The 17,486-nt window shown below is 47.9% G+C and overlaps 1 protein-coding gene across 2 annotated transcripts in view; it reads left to right on the top strand.

Annotated features, from left to right (window-relative positions):
• Positions 1-3,772: 3,772 nt before the first annotated feature.
• mkrn1 (makorin, ring finger protein, 1) overlaps positions 3,773-17,486 on the top strand; it is a 101,207-nt gene continuing 87,493 nt past the window's right edge. For both annotated transcript variants that reach the window (XM_072484624.1, XM_072484623.1), the window contains exon 1: positions 3,773-3,930. In XM_072484624.1, the coding sequence (XP_072340725.1) occupies positions 3,818-3,930 (113 nt within the window). In that variant the 5' untranslated portion in view covers positions 3,773-3,817. The remainder of the gene's footprint in view (positions 3,931-17,486) is intronic.

Below are 17,486 nucleotides of genomic sequence, written 5' to 3'. Positions count from 1 at the left end.
GTGATCTGGACACCTAAAAACTTGAAGCTCTCGACCCTTTCTACTTCGTTCCCACTGATATAGACAGGAGTATGTTCTCCACTACGCTTCCTGACGTCGATGACAATCTCCTTCGTTTTGTTGACATTGAGGGAGAGATTATTGTCGTCGCACCAGTTCACCAGATTCTCTATCTCATTCCTGTACTCTGCCTCGTCATTGTTTGAAATCCGACGCACTACTGTGGTGTCATCAGCAAATTTGAAAATCGAGTTAATGGGGAATTTGGCCAGTCATAGGTGTACAAGGAGTATAGTAGGGGCTGAGGCCACAGCCTTGTGGGACACCGGTGTTGAGGATAATCGTGGAGGAGGTGATGTTGCCTATCCTTACTGTCTGTGGCCTATGGGTTAGAAAGTTCAGGATCCAGTCCCAGAGGGAGGGGCCGAGGCCAAGGCCACAGAGTTTGGAGATGAGTTTCGTAGGAATGATGGTGTTGAAGGCTGAGCTGTAGTAGATAAATAGGAGTCTGACATAGGTGTCTTTGTTTTCTAGGTGTTCCAGGGTAGAGTGCAGGGCCATGGAGATGGCATCTGCTGTGGACCTGTTGCAGCAGTAGGCAAACTGTAGTGGATCAAGGCAATCCGGGAGGCTGGAGTTTGTGCCATGACTAATCTTTCGAAGCACTTCATGATGATGGATGGCAGAGCCACTGGACGAGTCATTAAGGTACGCTTTTTGGTACAGGGATGTTGGTCGTCTTCTTGAAGCAGATAGGGACCTCAGATTGTTTTAAAGAGAGGTTGAAGGTGTCTGCGAGTACCCCCGCCAGCTGATCCGCGCAAGACCTGAGTGCCCGTGGCATTTCGAAGGTTGACCTTCGAGAATCTTGCGGCAGGTAATTCACCTCCTGACTCCTCAAAAGCTGTCCACAATCAACAAAGCACTAGTCACGGCTGTATTGGAGTGCTCTCTCCTTGTTGGATAAGTGCAGCTTCTAAAACATTCAAGAAGCTTGACACCATCCAGGACAAAGCAGTCTGCCGCTTGATTTTTACCCTTCCACAAACATTTAATCCTTCCACCATCAACAAATAGTGGCAGCCTTGCATACTATCTACAAGATGCACTGCTGGAATTCACCAAGATTCCTTAGGGAGCACTTTCCAAACCCACAACCGTTACCATCGAGGGCAAGAGCAGGAGATACATGGGAATAGCACCACCTAGAAGCTCGCCTCCAAGCCACCCACCATCCTGACTTGGAAATATATTGCTGTTCCTTCACTGTCGCTGGCTCAAAATCTTGGAACTCCCTCCCTTGAAGAACTGTGGGTTCAGCGGTTCAGGAAGGCAGCTCACCACAACCATCGGAATGGTAATTAGGGATGGGCAATAAATGCTGGCCTAGGCAACAAAGCCCACATACCTTGAACTAATAAAGGCACAATAGATGACAACATTGATAATAAGGTTTACAAGGTTAATGTGCACAAATTAATGGATTCATTATGCTGTGGGAAGCTTAGGTGATTTGGTAACTATGCTGTTAAATACAGTCTGTAGTGCATAAATCTTTCCAGATGAAATTGGGTTTCATACTCTATTACTTTAGACTCACCTGTATTCTTTCTGTCAACAGTTGAAAGCTAATGGAAGGATACCCATTAAACTTCATACCACGGAGAATAGCTGGAATATTGAGGAGAAATTAAGGTGAATTCTTGAGAGCTGTGGCACTTCGGTTTGGTCCATGGGAGTGAAAGAACCATCCAGAGCCTGATAAGTAGCCAAAGACTTTCTAGGAGGGGGCAAAGTCATAAGGAAAAGGGGAGGTCCCATTGAGAATTCTGGTCTAAAGTATATGTAATTGTGTTTGATGCTTTTTGATGTAAAACATAGAATTATCATAGAATTTACAGCGCAGGAGGCCATTCGGCCCATCAAGTCTACACTGGCTCTTAGACAGAGCACCCTACCCAAGGTCAACACCTCCACCCTATCCCCATAACCCAGTAACCCCCCCCCCCCCCAACACTACGGGCAATTTTGGACACTAAGGGCAATTTATCATGGCCAATCCACCTAACCTGCACATCTTTGGACTGTGGGAGGAAACCGGAGCACCAGGAGGAAACCCACTCTATTCACCTGAGACAAGTGTTTATTTAGTAGTTTCTGAAATCAGTTTTATTGTCTGCACGGTGTTAGAAATAACCAAAATGGGATATTTTCCTGTGAAATTAACAATAATCACTTGTCACAAGTAGGCTTCAATGAAGTTACTGTGAAAAGCCCCTAGTCGCTACATTTTGGCGCCTGTTCAGGGAGGCCGGTACCGGGAATTGAACCCACGCTGCTGCCTTGTTCTGCATTACATGCCAGCTGTTTATATTGCATGAAAATATTAAACACATACATATTCTTAATATTAATGGCCCATGCTTCATATATATTGAATATTTGTAACCAGATGGCAACAATTGATGTTATCCATTTACTTTTTCGGCAATTCTTTGTGAATTGATTAGTGAATCTTGAAAGGGGAAAATGCATGATTGATGAAAAGGTTTAGAAGAATGGGGCACGCACAAGTGGTCGGAAAGAGGGGAATGGCCACACCCCATGGTTTATTTTCCAGGCTTTGGAGCAGACAGAATACTTTAAAAATCATTAGTGAAATTGGTGAAACAAACTGGTTCTCAGCAAGAATTAAAAGCAAATTACTGTGGATGCTGGAATCTGAAACCAAAGAGTAAATGCTGGAAAATCTCAGCAGGTCTGTCAGCATCTGTAGGGAGAGAAATGAGCTAAAGTTTGGAGTCCAGAAGGGTAATCGACTCGAAACGTCAGCTCTTTTCTCTCCCTACAGATGCTGCCAGACCTGCTGAGATTTTCCAGCATTTTCTCTTTGGTCTCACCAAGAATTACACAGAATTTTTCCAATGCAGGAGGTCACGGAAATTATATCATGTTCTCTTATGTCCCCGGAATCCTGGATGAAGTAAACAACCTACTTACTGATAGTCGCCATAAAATGCTGGCCTGAAGTGATTATTTTATCACACATTACAGTTCTGATCCAGACTGAGAAACTTCTGGCGTGAGAACTGCGTGATCGGTTAGTGTTCGAATTTGGACTTGCCTAATCTGCGGTGATTTGTATCCGTTTTTTATTCAGTAAATATACTAGCGACTAGAAAATATGTATTAATAAAACTGCCATTATATACAGTATATAGCGCGGGTTGTGATGATAAATGACATCGTATTTACGTTACAACCTGTTGTCTCCTGTGTTGAGGTTGAGGAGATGTGACATCTTCACTCCGCCACCCTCTGGCCAATCTCCCGCTCCATCTCCGTCGCTCTCACCCCCACCCCGCGCATGCGCTCGTAAACTCCGGATGTTACCGAGGACAACGAGCGCCTTTCTCCGGAAATTACCGATTACCTTTTCGGAGCGAATCAGAGTCACGGTTGCCATAGAGATCTTGGACCTCTATGCTTATTTTCCATCTTCACCCTGCATTTCTTCTTTTACTCACTCGGACGTACTTGGCTTTAAAAAAAAAAAAATCTTTTACCTCTCTCACTGTTGAGCGGGCGGTCACTGACCGGAAAGAGCGATCTGTATTCGAGTACGAAACGTGGCGCTTGCTTGTTTTTTCTGAAAGGAGCGGTCAGTTTGCGCTGGGGACGGCGTGCGCGGGCGCGGCATTGGCGAGCGCGGCCCCGATCTCCACAGCAAGCTCGAGACCGAGCCCTTTCCCCGGAAGTGGTGGCGCAGGGGCCGGTGGGAGGCCCGGCTGTAGCCGCGCGGTGACAGTGGTGGATAATGGCGGAGGCAGCGGCATCCATGGGGACGGGGGCAGCAGCCGGAGCAGCAGCAGCAGCAGCAGGAGGCGGCGTTGGCGGCGGCGTTGGTTGGACTAAACAGGTCACTTGCAGGTAAACAACAAAGATAATTTAACACATGCCATACAGCTTTTGTACGCTCGCATGCAGTCAGGGACATAACGATAAAAGGCCTATTAGGGGCGATCTGTTTAATCATCAATAGAGACTGCGAGTGGCGACAATAACTGAGAAAGCGATTGGAACAGTTCCCAGTTGGGCTCGGGCTCTCCGTACCGTCCCCATATGGCTTTTTAGGTAAGGGTTGTAACTGATGCAGATTTTTTTCTAAAACGCATCGGCTCCCTCTTGATTTCGGAATTTTAAAGAGTTCCGAGTAACAGCTGATCTGTAAACAATCCTGTGCCTCTTACTGGAATTTACTTTTTTTGAAAGAGTGTTTTTGTTGATTTGTGAAGTGCTTTAAAAGTTGCTACGAAACTTTGAGGTCATGTTGTCGATCAAAAACTGCTGTGAGTAGAAGTTTTCTCAATTTTTATAATAATTTAAATGCTTCAAAATGTATTGTGCCTTTATGTTTTAAACTCTATATAAGATATTTTTCACTAAATAACTGGATAAAATCTCACCACTTACTGTTTGACTACAGATTTCAGAGAGAAAATTGGTCTATAGCTGAACTTTGTTTTTCATGCACCTCCACCCAGAAAGTGCAAACCTATATTTTTATAATTTTGTATAATATGGTAGGTTGTTCAGTTTGGATGCTGTAACTTTGGTAACTTGGAGCAACAGTGGAGAATGGTGTAATAATCTAGCATTAATTAATATTGTAGCTTTGGTGATGGAATGTGAATATCATGTAGGTCGAGTCATAAGGCACCTTTGCTGCATTGTGAGGGGATAAAACTGGCAGGTGGAGCTCAGTGTAGGAAAATCTGAGAAAATCAATTTGGATCTAAGAAAAGTTATTTTCTAAATGGCAAGAAGCTACATACTGGATGAGGTGGGAGATTTATGGGTCGAACTACAGAAATAACTAAAAGCAATTAGTGCCAAATAGGTTGGAATACAAAGCAGTGAAAAATTGTGTTTCCACTGTACAGAGCTCTGGTTAGACCCCATCTAGAGTACTGCATTCTGTTCTGGCCCTGCACCTCCAATGGATATGTTGATTTTTGAAGTGGATGGCATGCAGATTTTGCAGAATTAAGCTGCAAATAAAGGGTTGAATTACTGATATCAGGACAGATAGAGGAGGGTGTGTTTGTTTAAATATAGAAGGATAAAGGGCGGTTGAGGTCTTTGAGAAGATTACAAAAGTTGATGGCCTCTCCAATTTTGTCTGGACAACATAAACTTAGAATTTGAGCTCAGCTGTCCAGGATGATGACAGAAAGCACGTTTTCACACAAAATACAATGGAAATATGAAATCTTCTCTCCCAAAAAGTTGCTGAGGCTTGAGTTGAAAATTTTCAAAGTTTCAATAAATGAATTTTTGTGGGGCAAATTTTGAAAAATTATTTATTCATGAAATATTGTTCAAAAAGGGGAGCAGAGACAACCCCGGCAACTATAGACCGGTGAGCCTCACGTCTGTAGTGGGTAAAGTCTTGGAGGGGATTATAAGAGACAAGATTTATAATCATCTAGATAGGAATAATATGATCAGGGATAGTCAGCATGGCTTTGTGAAGGGTAGGTCATGCCTCACAAACCTTATCGAGTTCTTTGAGAAGGTGACTGAACAGGTAGACGAGGGTAGAGCAGTTGATGTGGTGTATATGGATTTCAGCAAAGCGTTTGATAAGGTTCCCCACGGTAGGCTATTGCAGAAAATACGGAGGCTGGGGATTGAGGGTGATTTAGAGATGTGGATCAGAAATTGGCTAGCTGAAAGAAGACAGGGTGGTGGTTGATGGGAAATGTTCAGAATGGAGTTCTGTCACAAGTGGAGTACCACAAGGATCTGTTCTGGGGCCGTTGCTGTTTGTCATTTTTATCAATGACCTAGAGGAAGGCGCAGAAGGGTGGGTGAGTAAATTTGCAGACGATACTAAAGTCAGTGGTGTTGTCGATAGTGTGGAAGGAAGTAGCAGGTTACAGAGGGATATAGATAAGCTGCAGTGCTGGGCTGAGAGGTGGCAAATGGAGTTTAATGTAGAGAAGTGTGAGGTGATTCACTTTGGAAGGAAAAACAGGAATGTGGAATATTTGGCTAATGGAAAAGTTCTTGAAAGTGTGGATGAGCAGAGGGATCTAGGTGTCCATGTACATAGATCCCTGAAAGTTGCCACCCAGGTTGATAGGGTGGTGAAGAAGGCCTATGGAGTGTTGGCCTTTATTGGTAGAGGGATTGAGTTCCGGAGTCAGGAGGTCATGTTGCAGCTGTACAGAACTCTGGTACGGCCGCATTTGGAGTATTGCGTACAGTTCTGGTCACCGCATTATAGGAAGGACGTGGAGGCTTTGGAACGGGTGCAGAGGAGATTTACCAGGATGTTGCCTGGTATGGAGGGAAAATCTTATGAGGAAAGGCTGATGGACTTGAGGTTGTTTTCGTTAGAGAGAAGAAGGTTAAGAGGAGACTTAATAGAGGCATACAAAATGATCAGAGGGATAGATAGGGTGGACAGTGAGAGCCTTCTCCCGCGGATGGAAATGGCTAGCACGAGGGGACATAGCCTTAAACTGAGGGGTAATAGATATAGGACAGAGGTCAGGGGTAGGTTCTTTACGCAAAGAGTAGTGAGGCCGTGGAATGCCCTACCTGCTACAGTAGTGAACTCGCCAACATTGAGGGCATTTAAAAGTTTATTGGATAAACATATGGATGATAATGGTATAGTGTAAGTTAGATGGCTCTTGTTTCGGTGCAACATCGTGGGCCGAAGGGCCTGTACTGCGCTGTATTGTTCTATGTTCTATGTTCTAAATATGAGCATCACTGCAAGTCCAACACTATTGCCCATTTCTAATTGCCCTTGATGGTGAAGCATCTTGAATGGCTGGAGCCCATTGTGTGATATTGGATACATAATTCGAGGATTTTGACCCAAGTGAGGATTTAATATGACTTTGGAAGAGAACTTGCAAGTGTTGGTGTTGCCATCAATCTGCCTTTGTTCTTCTCGGTGGTAGAGGTTGTAGGTTTGGAAGGTAATGTCGAAGAACCGACGAGGCTTGTGCAGCTGGTGGACAGAGCAAATATTTAATATGGTGAATGGATTGCTGATCAAGCAGCTGCTTTGTCCCGGATGGTGTTGAGCTTCTCGAGTGTTGGAGCTGCACTCAATAAGAAATAAGAGTACGAATAGGCCACATGGTCCATCTTGAATACGAGTGTGGCTGATCTTTGGCTTCTCTCCATTTTATTGACGGCTCCTCATATCTATTGATTCCCTGAAAGACCAAAGTAAGGAGATGACTTACTTGCCACAGGAAACCCAGCTTCTGACCTGTTCTTGCCTGTAGTCACAATATTTAAATAACTGATCCAGTTTAATTTCTTGTCAATGGTAACCGGTATGTTGATGGCTGGTGATTAGGCAGTGGTACTGCCATTAAATGTTATGGGTGGTATGTAGAAGCTCTTGTTGTAGATGATTATTTCCTGTCACTTGGGTGGTCTTTGTCACTTATCTTCGCAGGCTGCTCAAACTTGAATGTTGATCAGGTTTTGCTGCAGGTGGGTATGGACTGCCTCATTATTTGAGGAGCTGGGAATGGAGCAGAATACTGCAATCATCCAAGGATGTCCCAAGTGTTGAAAATATTACGGTGAGGAGATCATTGATGCAGCAACGGAAAATGGTTGGATCTAGAAAACTGCCTGAAGAAACTCCTGCAGCGATGTCCTGCGGCTGAGATGATTGACTACCAACAATCATCTTCCTTTGTCCTCGGTATGTCTCAACCTGTGGAGAGTTTCTTGTACTCAATCAACTTCAATTATGTTTGGTCAAATGCTGCTTTGATATCAGGGCAGTCACTCTGACTTCACTTTTGGAATTGAGCTGTTTTGTCCATGTTTGGACGAGGACTGCAATAAGCTCTTGAGCCTGGTGGTCTTTTTAAAAAAAAAAAAAATGTTTATTCAAAGTTTTTCCAACAAAAATTTTCAACCAATTAAGCCCCCCCCCCCCCGTAACAGAAAAGAGAAAAGAACAGAACAAAACAAACATATCAATCAAACATACTACAGAACTTATACAATGGGTTTCTCCTGCACATAATAACCCTCCCATATGCTTTTTACAAGTACCCCTAGGGAAATAAACCTCCCCCGCCCACCCAACTACCCCCCCCCCCCCCCCCCCCCCCCAGCCCCTCCCTGGGTTGCTGCTGACCGACCTCAGTCTAACGCTCCACGAAATAGTCTAGGAACGGTTGCCACTGCCTGAAGAACCCCTGCACAGACCCTCTCAAGGCAAACTTTATCCTCTCCAGCTTAATGAACCCTGCCATGTCATTTATCCAGGCTTCCACACTGGGGGGCTTAACGTCCTTCCACATGAGCAAGATCCTCCGCCAGGCTACTAGGGACACAAAGGCCAGAATACCGGCCTCTTTCGCCTCCTGCACTCCCGGCTCATCCGCCACCCCAAATAATGCCAGCCCCCAACTTGGCTTGGCGTGGAGTTTCACCACCTTGGACAGTCTTCGCGAAACCCCTCCAGAACCCATCCAGTGCCGGGCACGACCAGAACATGTGGGCATGATTCGCCGGGCTTCCCAAGCACCTCCCGCATCTGTCCTCCATCCCAAAGAACCTACTCGGCCTCGCCCCTGTCATATGCGCTCTGTGAATTACCTTAAGCTGTATCAGGCTGAGCCTGGCACATGAGGAAGAGGAATTAACCCTTCTCAGGGCATCAGCCCATAGACCCTCTTCAATCTCCTCCTCCCACTTGCCCTTCATTTCCTCTACCGAAGCCGCCTCCTCTTCTTTCATCTCCTGATATATCGCCGAAACCTTGCCTTCTCCGACCCATACACCCGAAATCACCCTGTCCTGAATCCCCTGTGCCGGGAGCAACGGGAATCCCCTCACCTGCCGCCTCACAAACGCCCTCACTTGCATATACCTGAACGCATTTCCCGGGGGTAACCCAAACTTCTCCAGCGCCCCAAGGCTCGCAAACGTCCCGTCTATAAACAGGTCCCCCATCCTTTTGATCCCTGCCTGATGCCAGCTCCGAAAGCCCCCGTCCATCCTTCCTGGGACGAACCGATGGTTCTCCCGGATCGGGGACCACACCGAAGCTCCCATCTCACCCCTATGTCGTCTCCACTGCCCCCAGATCTTTAGTGTTGCCGCCACCACCGGACTCGTGGTGTACCTTGTCGGCGAGAGCGGCAGCGGTGCCGTCACCAGCGCCCTCCGGCTCGTTCCTTTGCAGGACGCCATCTCCAGCCTCTTCCATGCCTCCCCCTCTCCCTCTATTACCCACTTATGGATCATCGCCACGTTGGCTGCCCAACAATAGCCACCCAGATTCGGCAACGCCAGCTGTCCCTACTACGCTCCAGAAACCCCCTCCTTACCCTCGGGGTCTTGTTGCCCACACAAAACCCATGATGCGCCTACCTATCCGCTTAAAAAAGGCCTTGGTAATCATAATAGGAAGGCACTGGAACACAAAAAGAAACCTCGGGAGGACCATCATTTTAATCGACTGTACCCTGCCCGCTAGCGAGAGTGGCAACACATCCCATCTTTCAAAGTCCTCCTCCATCTGCTCCACCAGCCGCGTCAAATTAAGTTTGTGCAGGGCCCCCAGCTCCTCGCTACCTGGATCCCCAAGTACCGAAAGCTCCTTTCCGCCCTGCTCAACGGTAGGTCGCCTATCCCTCTTCCCTGGTCCCCTGGATGCACCACAAAGAGCTCACTTTTCCCTACATTGAGCTTACAGCCCGAGAAGTCCCCAAACTGCCTTAGGATCCGCATGACCTCCACCATCCCCTCCACTGGATCTGCCACATACAGCAACAGGTCGTCGGCATACAGCGACACCCGATGCTCCTCTCACCCTCGGACCACCCCCCTCCATTTCCTGGACTCCCTTAATGCCATAGCCAAAGGCTCAATTGCTAATGCAAACAACAGGGGGGACAGGGGTCACCCCTGCCTCGTCCCTCGATACAGCCGAAAATACTCCGACCTCCGCCAATTCGTAGCCACACTCGCCACCGGGGCTCTATATAGGAGCTTAACCCACCTGATAAACCCCTCCCCAAACCCAAACCTCTGCAACACTTTCCAGAGATACTCCCGCTCCACCCAGTCAAAGGCCTTCTCCGCGTCCATAGCTGTCACTATCTCCGTCTCTCCCTCCACCGAGGGCATCATAATCACATTGAGAAGCCTCCGCACATTGGTGTTTAGCTGCCTGCCCTTTACAAATCCCGTCTGGTCCTCGTGAATCACTCCCGGGACACAGTCCTCAATTCTCGTAGCCAGCACTTTTGCCAGCAACTTAGCATCCACATTGAGGAGCGAGATCGGTCTATACGACCCACATTGCAGTGGGTCCTTGTCCCGCTTCAGGATCAGAGAGATCAGCGCCCCGGACATTGTCGGGGGCAGGGTCCCCCCCTCCCTTGCCCCATTGAAAGTCCTCACTAGCAACGGGGCTAACGGGTCCGTACACTTCCTGTAAAACTCAACCGGGAACCCATCTGGCCTCGGGGCCTTCCCCGCCTGCATGCTCCCCAGTCCTTTAACCAGCTCCTCCAACCCAATTGGCGCCCCCAAACCAGCCACCTCCTGCTCCTCCACCCTCGGGAACTTCAGTTGATCGAAAAATCGTCGCATCCCCTCTTCCCCCGCTGGGGGCTGAGATCTGTACAGCTCCTCATAAAAGTCCTTAAATGCCTCATTTACTTTCACCGCACTCCGCACCGTAGTTCCCCTGCTATCCTTAACTCCGCCTATCTCCCTCGCTGCCATCCTCTTACAGAGCTGATGTGCCAGCATCCTCATACATCGCCCCCTGTGCTTTCCTCCACTGTGCCTCTGCCTTCCCTGTGGTCAACCGGTCGAATTCCGTCTGGAGACTTCGCCGCTTCCTAAGTAGTCCCTCCTTGGGGGCCTCTGCATATCTCCTGTCTACCCTTAGGATCTCCCCCACTAACCTCTCCCTTTCCCTGCCCTCTCTCTTCTCCCTGTGAGCCCTGATGGAGATTAACTCTCCCCTGACCACTGCCTTCAGTGCCTCCCATACTACCGCCACCTGCACCTCCCTTATGTCGTTGGCCTCCAAGTACCGTTCAATGCACCCCCGCACACTTCCTCATCCACCAGTAATCCCACATCCAGACGCCACAGCGGGCGTTGGTCCCTCTCCTCTCCCAACTCCGGCTCCACCCAGTGTGGGGCGTGGTCTGAGATAGCTATGGCCGAGTACTCCGTTCCCTCCACTTTTGGGATCAGCGCCCTACTCAAAACAAAAAAATCTATCCGGGAGTAGGCTCTGTGTACGTGAGAGAAAAAAGAAAATTCCCTGGCCAGGGGCCTAGCAAATCTCCATGGGTCTACTCCCCCCATCTGGTTCGTAAACCCCCTAAGCACCTTGGCCTCTTCCCCGTCCTAGATCTGGAGCGATCTAATGCTGGGTCCAACACCGTGTTGAAATCCTCCCCCCCATTATCAAGCTTCCTGCCACCAGATCCGGAATCCGCCCCAACATGCGCTTCATAAATCCAGCATCATCCCAGTTCGGGGCGTATACGTTTACCAATACCACCCACGCCCCCTGCAACCTACCACTCACCATCACGTATTGACCTCCGTTGTCCACTACAATATTCTTGGCCTCAAACGGCACCCACTTCCCCACCAGTATTGCCACCCCTCTGTTCTTCGCATCCAGCCCCGGATGGAATACCTGTCCTACCCATCCCTTTCTTAACCTGACCTGGTCTGCCACCTTCAAATGTGTCTCCTGAAGCATGACCACGTCTGCTTTCAGTGCCTTTAAGTGCGCGAACACGCAGGCCCTCTTAACCGGCCCATTCAGGCCCGTCACATTCCAAGTTATCAGCCGGATTGGGGGGGGGGGGGGCTTCCCATCCCCTCCCCCCTGCCGACTAGCCATCTCTTTTTCTAGGCCAGTCCTGTGCCCGCGCCTCACGCACTCTCCAGTCCCCCAGACGGGGGCCCCCCGCCCCGACCACCTCTTCTGTTTCCAGTTCCCCATCGGCCAATGCAGCAGCAACCCTATTTCCCCCCTCCCCCCCGCTAGATCTGTATCTAGCTCTTTTTCTTCCCCCATAACACTCGCATAAGTCAGCTGACTCCTGCTGACCCCAGCCTCCCCCGCCGTCCCATTGACCCCCTCTCCCCGTGTGGGAATCCCCCCCCTCCCCAGCAATCAGTGTGGGCTCCTCCATCCCCCCCCCCCCCTCTATCCTTCCCTAGCGCGGGAAAAAGCCCGTGCTTTCCTGAGCCGGCACCGCTCCTGTTGCGGCCTTATCTCAATTCCCCCATCCCCGGGCCTCCCCTCCCTCCAGCACCGGCGCCCACATTCTCTCACAGTCTCCCCATCAGATCTCTTCCCCCATCCCCATCCATCACCCAACTCGTGGAACATTCCCTACGCATAGTTAAAACCCTGTATACAACCACAAACCCTCATTTGAGTCCAACTTTTCAGTTTGTATAAAGGTCCAAGCCTCCTCAGGCGTTTTGAAGTAGTGGTGTCGATCCTGAAACGTGACCCACAATCGCGCTGGCTGCAGTATTCCGAACCTCACCCCTTCTGATGGAGCACCGCCTTGGCCCGATTAAAACCAGCTCTCTTCTTTGCCACCTCTGCACTCCAGTCCTGATAGATTCGGATCTCTATATTCTCCCACCTGCTGCTCTGCTCTTTCTTGGCCCATCTCAAGACACATTCTCTATCCACGAAACGGTGAAACCTCACCACTACCGCCCTTGGCGGCTCGTTGGCCTTGGGTCTCCTCGCCAGGACCCGATGAGCCCCTTCTAACTCCAGGGGACTCGGAAAGGCCCCCGCACCCATCAGCGAGTTGAGCATCATGCTCACATATGCCCCGGCATCGGGCCCCCTCCACTCCTTCAGGGAGACCCAGAATCCGAAGATTCTTCCTCCTCGACCTGTTCTCCAGGTCCTCGAATCTTTCCGCCCACCTCTTGTGCAGCACCTCGTGTGTCTCCATCTTCACCGCCAGGCCCAAGATCTCATCCTCTTTCTCCGTGGTTTTTTCCCGCACCTCCTGAATCGCCGCCCCTTGGGCCTTCTGGGTCTCCACTAACCCCTTGATCGTCGTCAGCATTGGCGCCAGCACCTCTTTCTTCAGCTCCTCAAAGCAGCGCTTGAGAAACTCCTGCTGCTCCTGCACCCATGCCGCTTGATCTCCGCCCGCCGCCATCTTGTTTTTTCTCCCTCGCACTTTTCGCTGCTCCAAAAACGCTTTTTTGACCGCTCCGCTCCTGGTCCAATCCATATACTATGGGGGGTGGACCTTGCTATCACCTTCCCACACTGGAAGTCGTCGAAAAATTTCCGTTGGGGCTCCTCTGGAGAGCCCAAAAGTCCGTTTTAGCGGGAGCCGCCGAATGTGCGGCTTAGCTCCGCATAGCCGCAACCGGAAGTCCAGCCTTGTGGTCTTGAGCAAGTTGTCTTGCTGGAATTCAAACTGAGCATCAGTGCGCCTGTTATTGTTGAGTATATGTGACACTGTCCATGACAGATGGAGCAGTAATTGGCCAGTTTGGATTTGTACTGCTTTTTGTGGGAGGACAATTTCCACATTGTTGAATAAATGCCAGCATTAAAACTGCCCGTCTAGAGAAACAGATAGTTCTTGAGCACATTATTAACATTTATAGAACCATGATGGATAGTTCAAATATAGATCCAGATATGCTATGATTTAATCGAATGCAGGATCAAGTTTGGGCTCAGTTCATAGTCATAGAAATGGGAAGTACCAGAGAGAGAGAGTTTACAGAATGGGAGTTCTATGTTTTGTATTCAGTTTTTAAAAAACTTTCTATGTTTCTGTCAAGGTGAGATTAGGCTATTGAGTTGGATGATCAGCCATGATCACAGTGAATGGCGAAGCAGTCTCAAATGGTCGTCTCCTATTTTCTATGTAATGGTTCAGCCTTTATTTTAATAGCAAATTAGAATTTTAAAACAGAAGTTCTCCCCAGACTCAATTTTTTTTCTCTCTGGTGTAATCACAGATTATTTGAATTTTAATTCCTGGCCATTTTATTTATTTAGTTTTTATTCATTCTTGGGATGTGGACATCGCTGGCTGGCCAGCATTTGTTATCCATCCCTAATTGCCCTTGAACTGAGTGGCTTGCTAGGCCATTTCAGGTGGGGGGGGGGGGCAGTTAAGAGTCAACCACATCACTGTGGGGTCTGGAGTCACATGTAGGCCAGACCAGGTAAGGACGACAGCTTTCCTTCCCTGAAGGATATTAGTGAACCAGGTGGGTTTTTACGACAATCGACAACTGTTTCATGTTCATCGTTCGACTTTTAATTCCAGCTTTTGACTGAATTCTAATTTCATCACCTGCCTGGTGGGATTCAAGCCCAGGACACCAGAATCTCTGGATTACTCGTCTAGTGACAATACCATGACACCACCACCTCATAAAATAAAAATATATTTAGGAATAATAAATCTAGATTAAGCTTGGAAATATATTGCTTTAGAAAATTGAATGCTTTAAAATGTATTTCACTTAAGGCTGTTTCTGCAAAAGGAGGTGACTGCATTGTTTTGAAAAAGCAATGTTGTGGTAGAGGGCACTAATAGGACCTGTCTAAAATTGGGATTAATATGATTTGTATTTAAATTTTATATTGCACTAGCTGTAGAATGCCTGTTCTTGATGCAAACTTACCATTCAGTCATAGAACATTACAGCGCAGTACAGGCCCTTCGGCCCTCGATGTTGTGCCGATCTGTGAAACCACTCTAAAGCCCATCTACACTATTCCCTTATTGTCCATATGTCTATCCAATGACCATTTGAATGTCCTTAGTGTTGGCGAGTCCACTACTGTAGCAGGCAGGGCATTCCACGCCCTTACTACTCTCTGAGTAAAGAACCTACCTCTGACATCTGTCTTATATCTATCTCCCCTCAATTTAAAGGTATGTCCCCTCGTGCTAGACATCACCATCCGAGGAAAAAAGCTCTCACTGTCCACCCTATCCAATCCTCTGATCATCTTGTATGCCTCAATTAAGTCACCTCTTAACCTTCTTCTCTCTAACGAAAACAGCCTCAAGTCCCTCAGCCTTTCCTCATAAGATCTTCCCTCCATACCAGGCAACATTCTGGTAAATCTCCTCTGCACCCTTTCCAATGCTTCCACATCCTTCCTATAATGCGGCGACTAGAATTGCACGCAATACTCCAAATGCGGCCGCACCAGAGTGTTGTATAGCTGCAACATGACCTCGTGGCTCCTAAACTCAATCCCTCTACCAATAAAAGCAAACACACCGTACGCCTTCTTAACAACCCTCTCAACCTGGGTGGCAACTTTCAGGGATTTATGTACATGGACACGGAGATCTCTCTGCTCATCCACACTGCCAAGAATCTTTCCATTAGCCCAGTACTCAGTCTTCCTGTTATTCTTTCCAAAATGAATCACCTCACACATTTCTGCGTTAAAATCCATTTGCCACCTCTCAGCCCAGCGCTGCAGCTTATCTATGTCCCTCTGTAACTTGTAACATCCTTCCGCACTGTCCACAACTCCACCGACTTTAGTGTCATCTGCAAATTTGCTCACCCATCCTTCTACGCCCTCCTCCAGGTCATTTATAAAAATGACAAACAGCAGTGGCCCCAAAACAGATCCTTGTGGTACACCACTAGTAACTGGACTCCAGTCTGAACATTTCCCATCAACCACCACCCTTTGTCTTCTTCCAGCTAGCCAATTTCTGATCCAAACTGCTAAAACCTCGAATCCCATGCCTCCGTATGTTCTGCAGTAGCCTACCGTGGGGAACCTTATCAAACGCTTTACTGAAATCCATATATACCACATCAACTGCTTTACCCTCATCCACCTGTTTGGTCACCTTCTCAAAGAACTCAATAAGGTTTGTGAGGCACGACCTACCCTTCACAAAACCGTGTTGACTATCTCTAATCAAATTATTCCATTCCAGATGATTATACATCCTATCTCTTATAAACCTTTCCAAGATTTTGCCCACAACAGAAGTAAGGCTCACTGGTCTATAGTTACCGGGGTTATCTCTACTCCCCTTCTTGAACAAGGGGACAACATTTGCTATCCTCCAGTCTTCTGGCACTATTCCTGTAGACAAAGGTGACTTAAAGATCAAGGCCAAAGGCTCAGCAATCTCCTCCCTAGCTTCCCAGAGAATCCTAGGATAAATCCCATCCGGCCCAGGTGACTTATCTATTTTCACACTTTCCAGAATTGCTAACACCTCCTCCTTATGAACCTCAAGCCCTTCTAGTCTAGTAGCCTGAATCTCCGTATTCTCCTCGACAACATTGTCTTTTTCCTGTGTGAATACTGATGAAAAATATTCATTTAGCACCTCTCCTATCTCCTCGGACTCCAAGCACAACTTCCGACTACTGTCCTTGACTGGCCCTACTCTTACCCTAGTCATTCTTTTATTCCTGACATATCTATAGAAAGCTTTAGGGTTATCCTTGATCCTACCTGCCAAAGACTCCTCATGTCCCCTCCTGGCTCTTCTTAGCGCTCTCTTTAGGTCCTTCCTAGCTAACTTGTAATCTCAAGCGCCCTAACTGAACCTTCATGTCTCCTCTTTACATAAGTCTCCTTCTTCCTCTTGACAAGTGTTTCGACTGCTTTAGTAAACCACGGTTCCCTCACTCGACCACTTCCTCCCTGCCTGACAGGTACATACTTATCAAGGACACGCCCTTGAACAAGCTCCACATTTCCATTGTGCCCATCCCCTGCAGTTTTCCTCTCCATCCGACGTATCCTAAGTCTTGCCTCTCCGCATCATAATTGCCTTTCCCCCAGAGATAACTCTTGGCCTGTGGTATATACCTATCCCTTTCCATCACTAAAGGAAACTTAATCGAATTGTGGTCACTATCACCAAAGTGCTCGCCTACCTCCAAATCTAACACCTGTCCTGGTTCATTACCCAGTACGAAATCCAATGTGGCCTCTCCTCTCGTTGGCCTATCTACATACTGTGTCAGGAAACCCTCCTGCACAATTGGACAAAAACTGACCCATCTAATGTACCCGAACTATAGCGTTTCCAGCCAATATTTGGAAAGTTAAAGTCCCCCATAACAACTACCCTGTTGCTTTCGCTCCTATCCAGAATCATCTTTGCATCTACATCTCTGGAACTTTTCGGAGGCCTGTAGAAAACCCCTAACAGGGTGACCTCTCCTTTCCTGTTTCTAACCTCAGCCCATACTACCTCAGTAGACGAGTCCTCATCAAACGTCCTTTCTGGCACCGTAATACTGTCCTTGACTAACAATGCCACCCCTCCCCCTCTTTTATCACCTTCCCTGAGCTTACTGAAATATCTAAATCCCGGCACCTGCAACAACCATTCCTGTCCCTGCTCTATCCATGTCTCTGAAATGGCCACAACATCGAAGTC

This window comes from Scyliorhinus torazame, chromosome 19, assembly GCF_047496885.1.
Source record: "Scyliorhinus torazame isolate Kashiwa2021f chromosome 19, sScyTor2.1, whole genome shotgun sequence".
Taxonomy (NCBI): domain Eukaryota; kingdom Metazoa; phylum Chordata; class Chondrichthyes; order Carcharhiniformes; family Scyliorhinidae; genus Scyliorhinus; species Scyliorhinus torazame.
The sequence above is the reverse complement of the archived record's forward strand: the minus strand, read 5'-3'. Positions and strand labels throughout refer to the sequence as shown.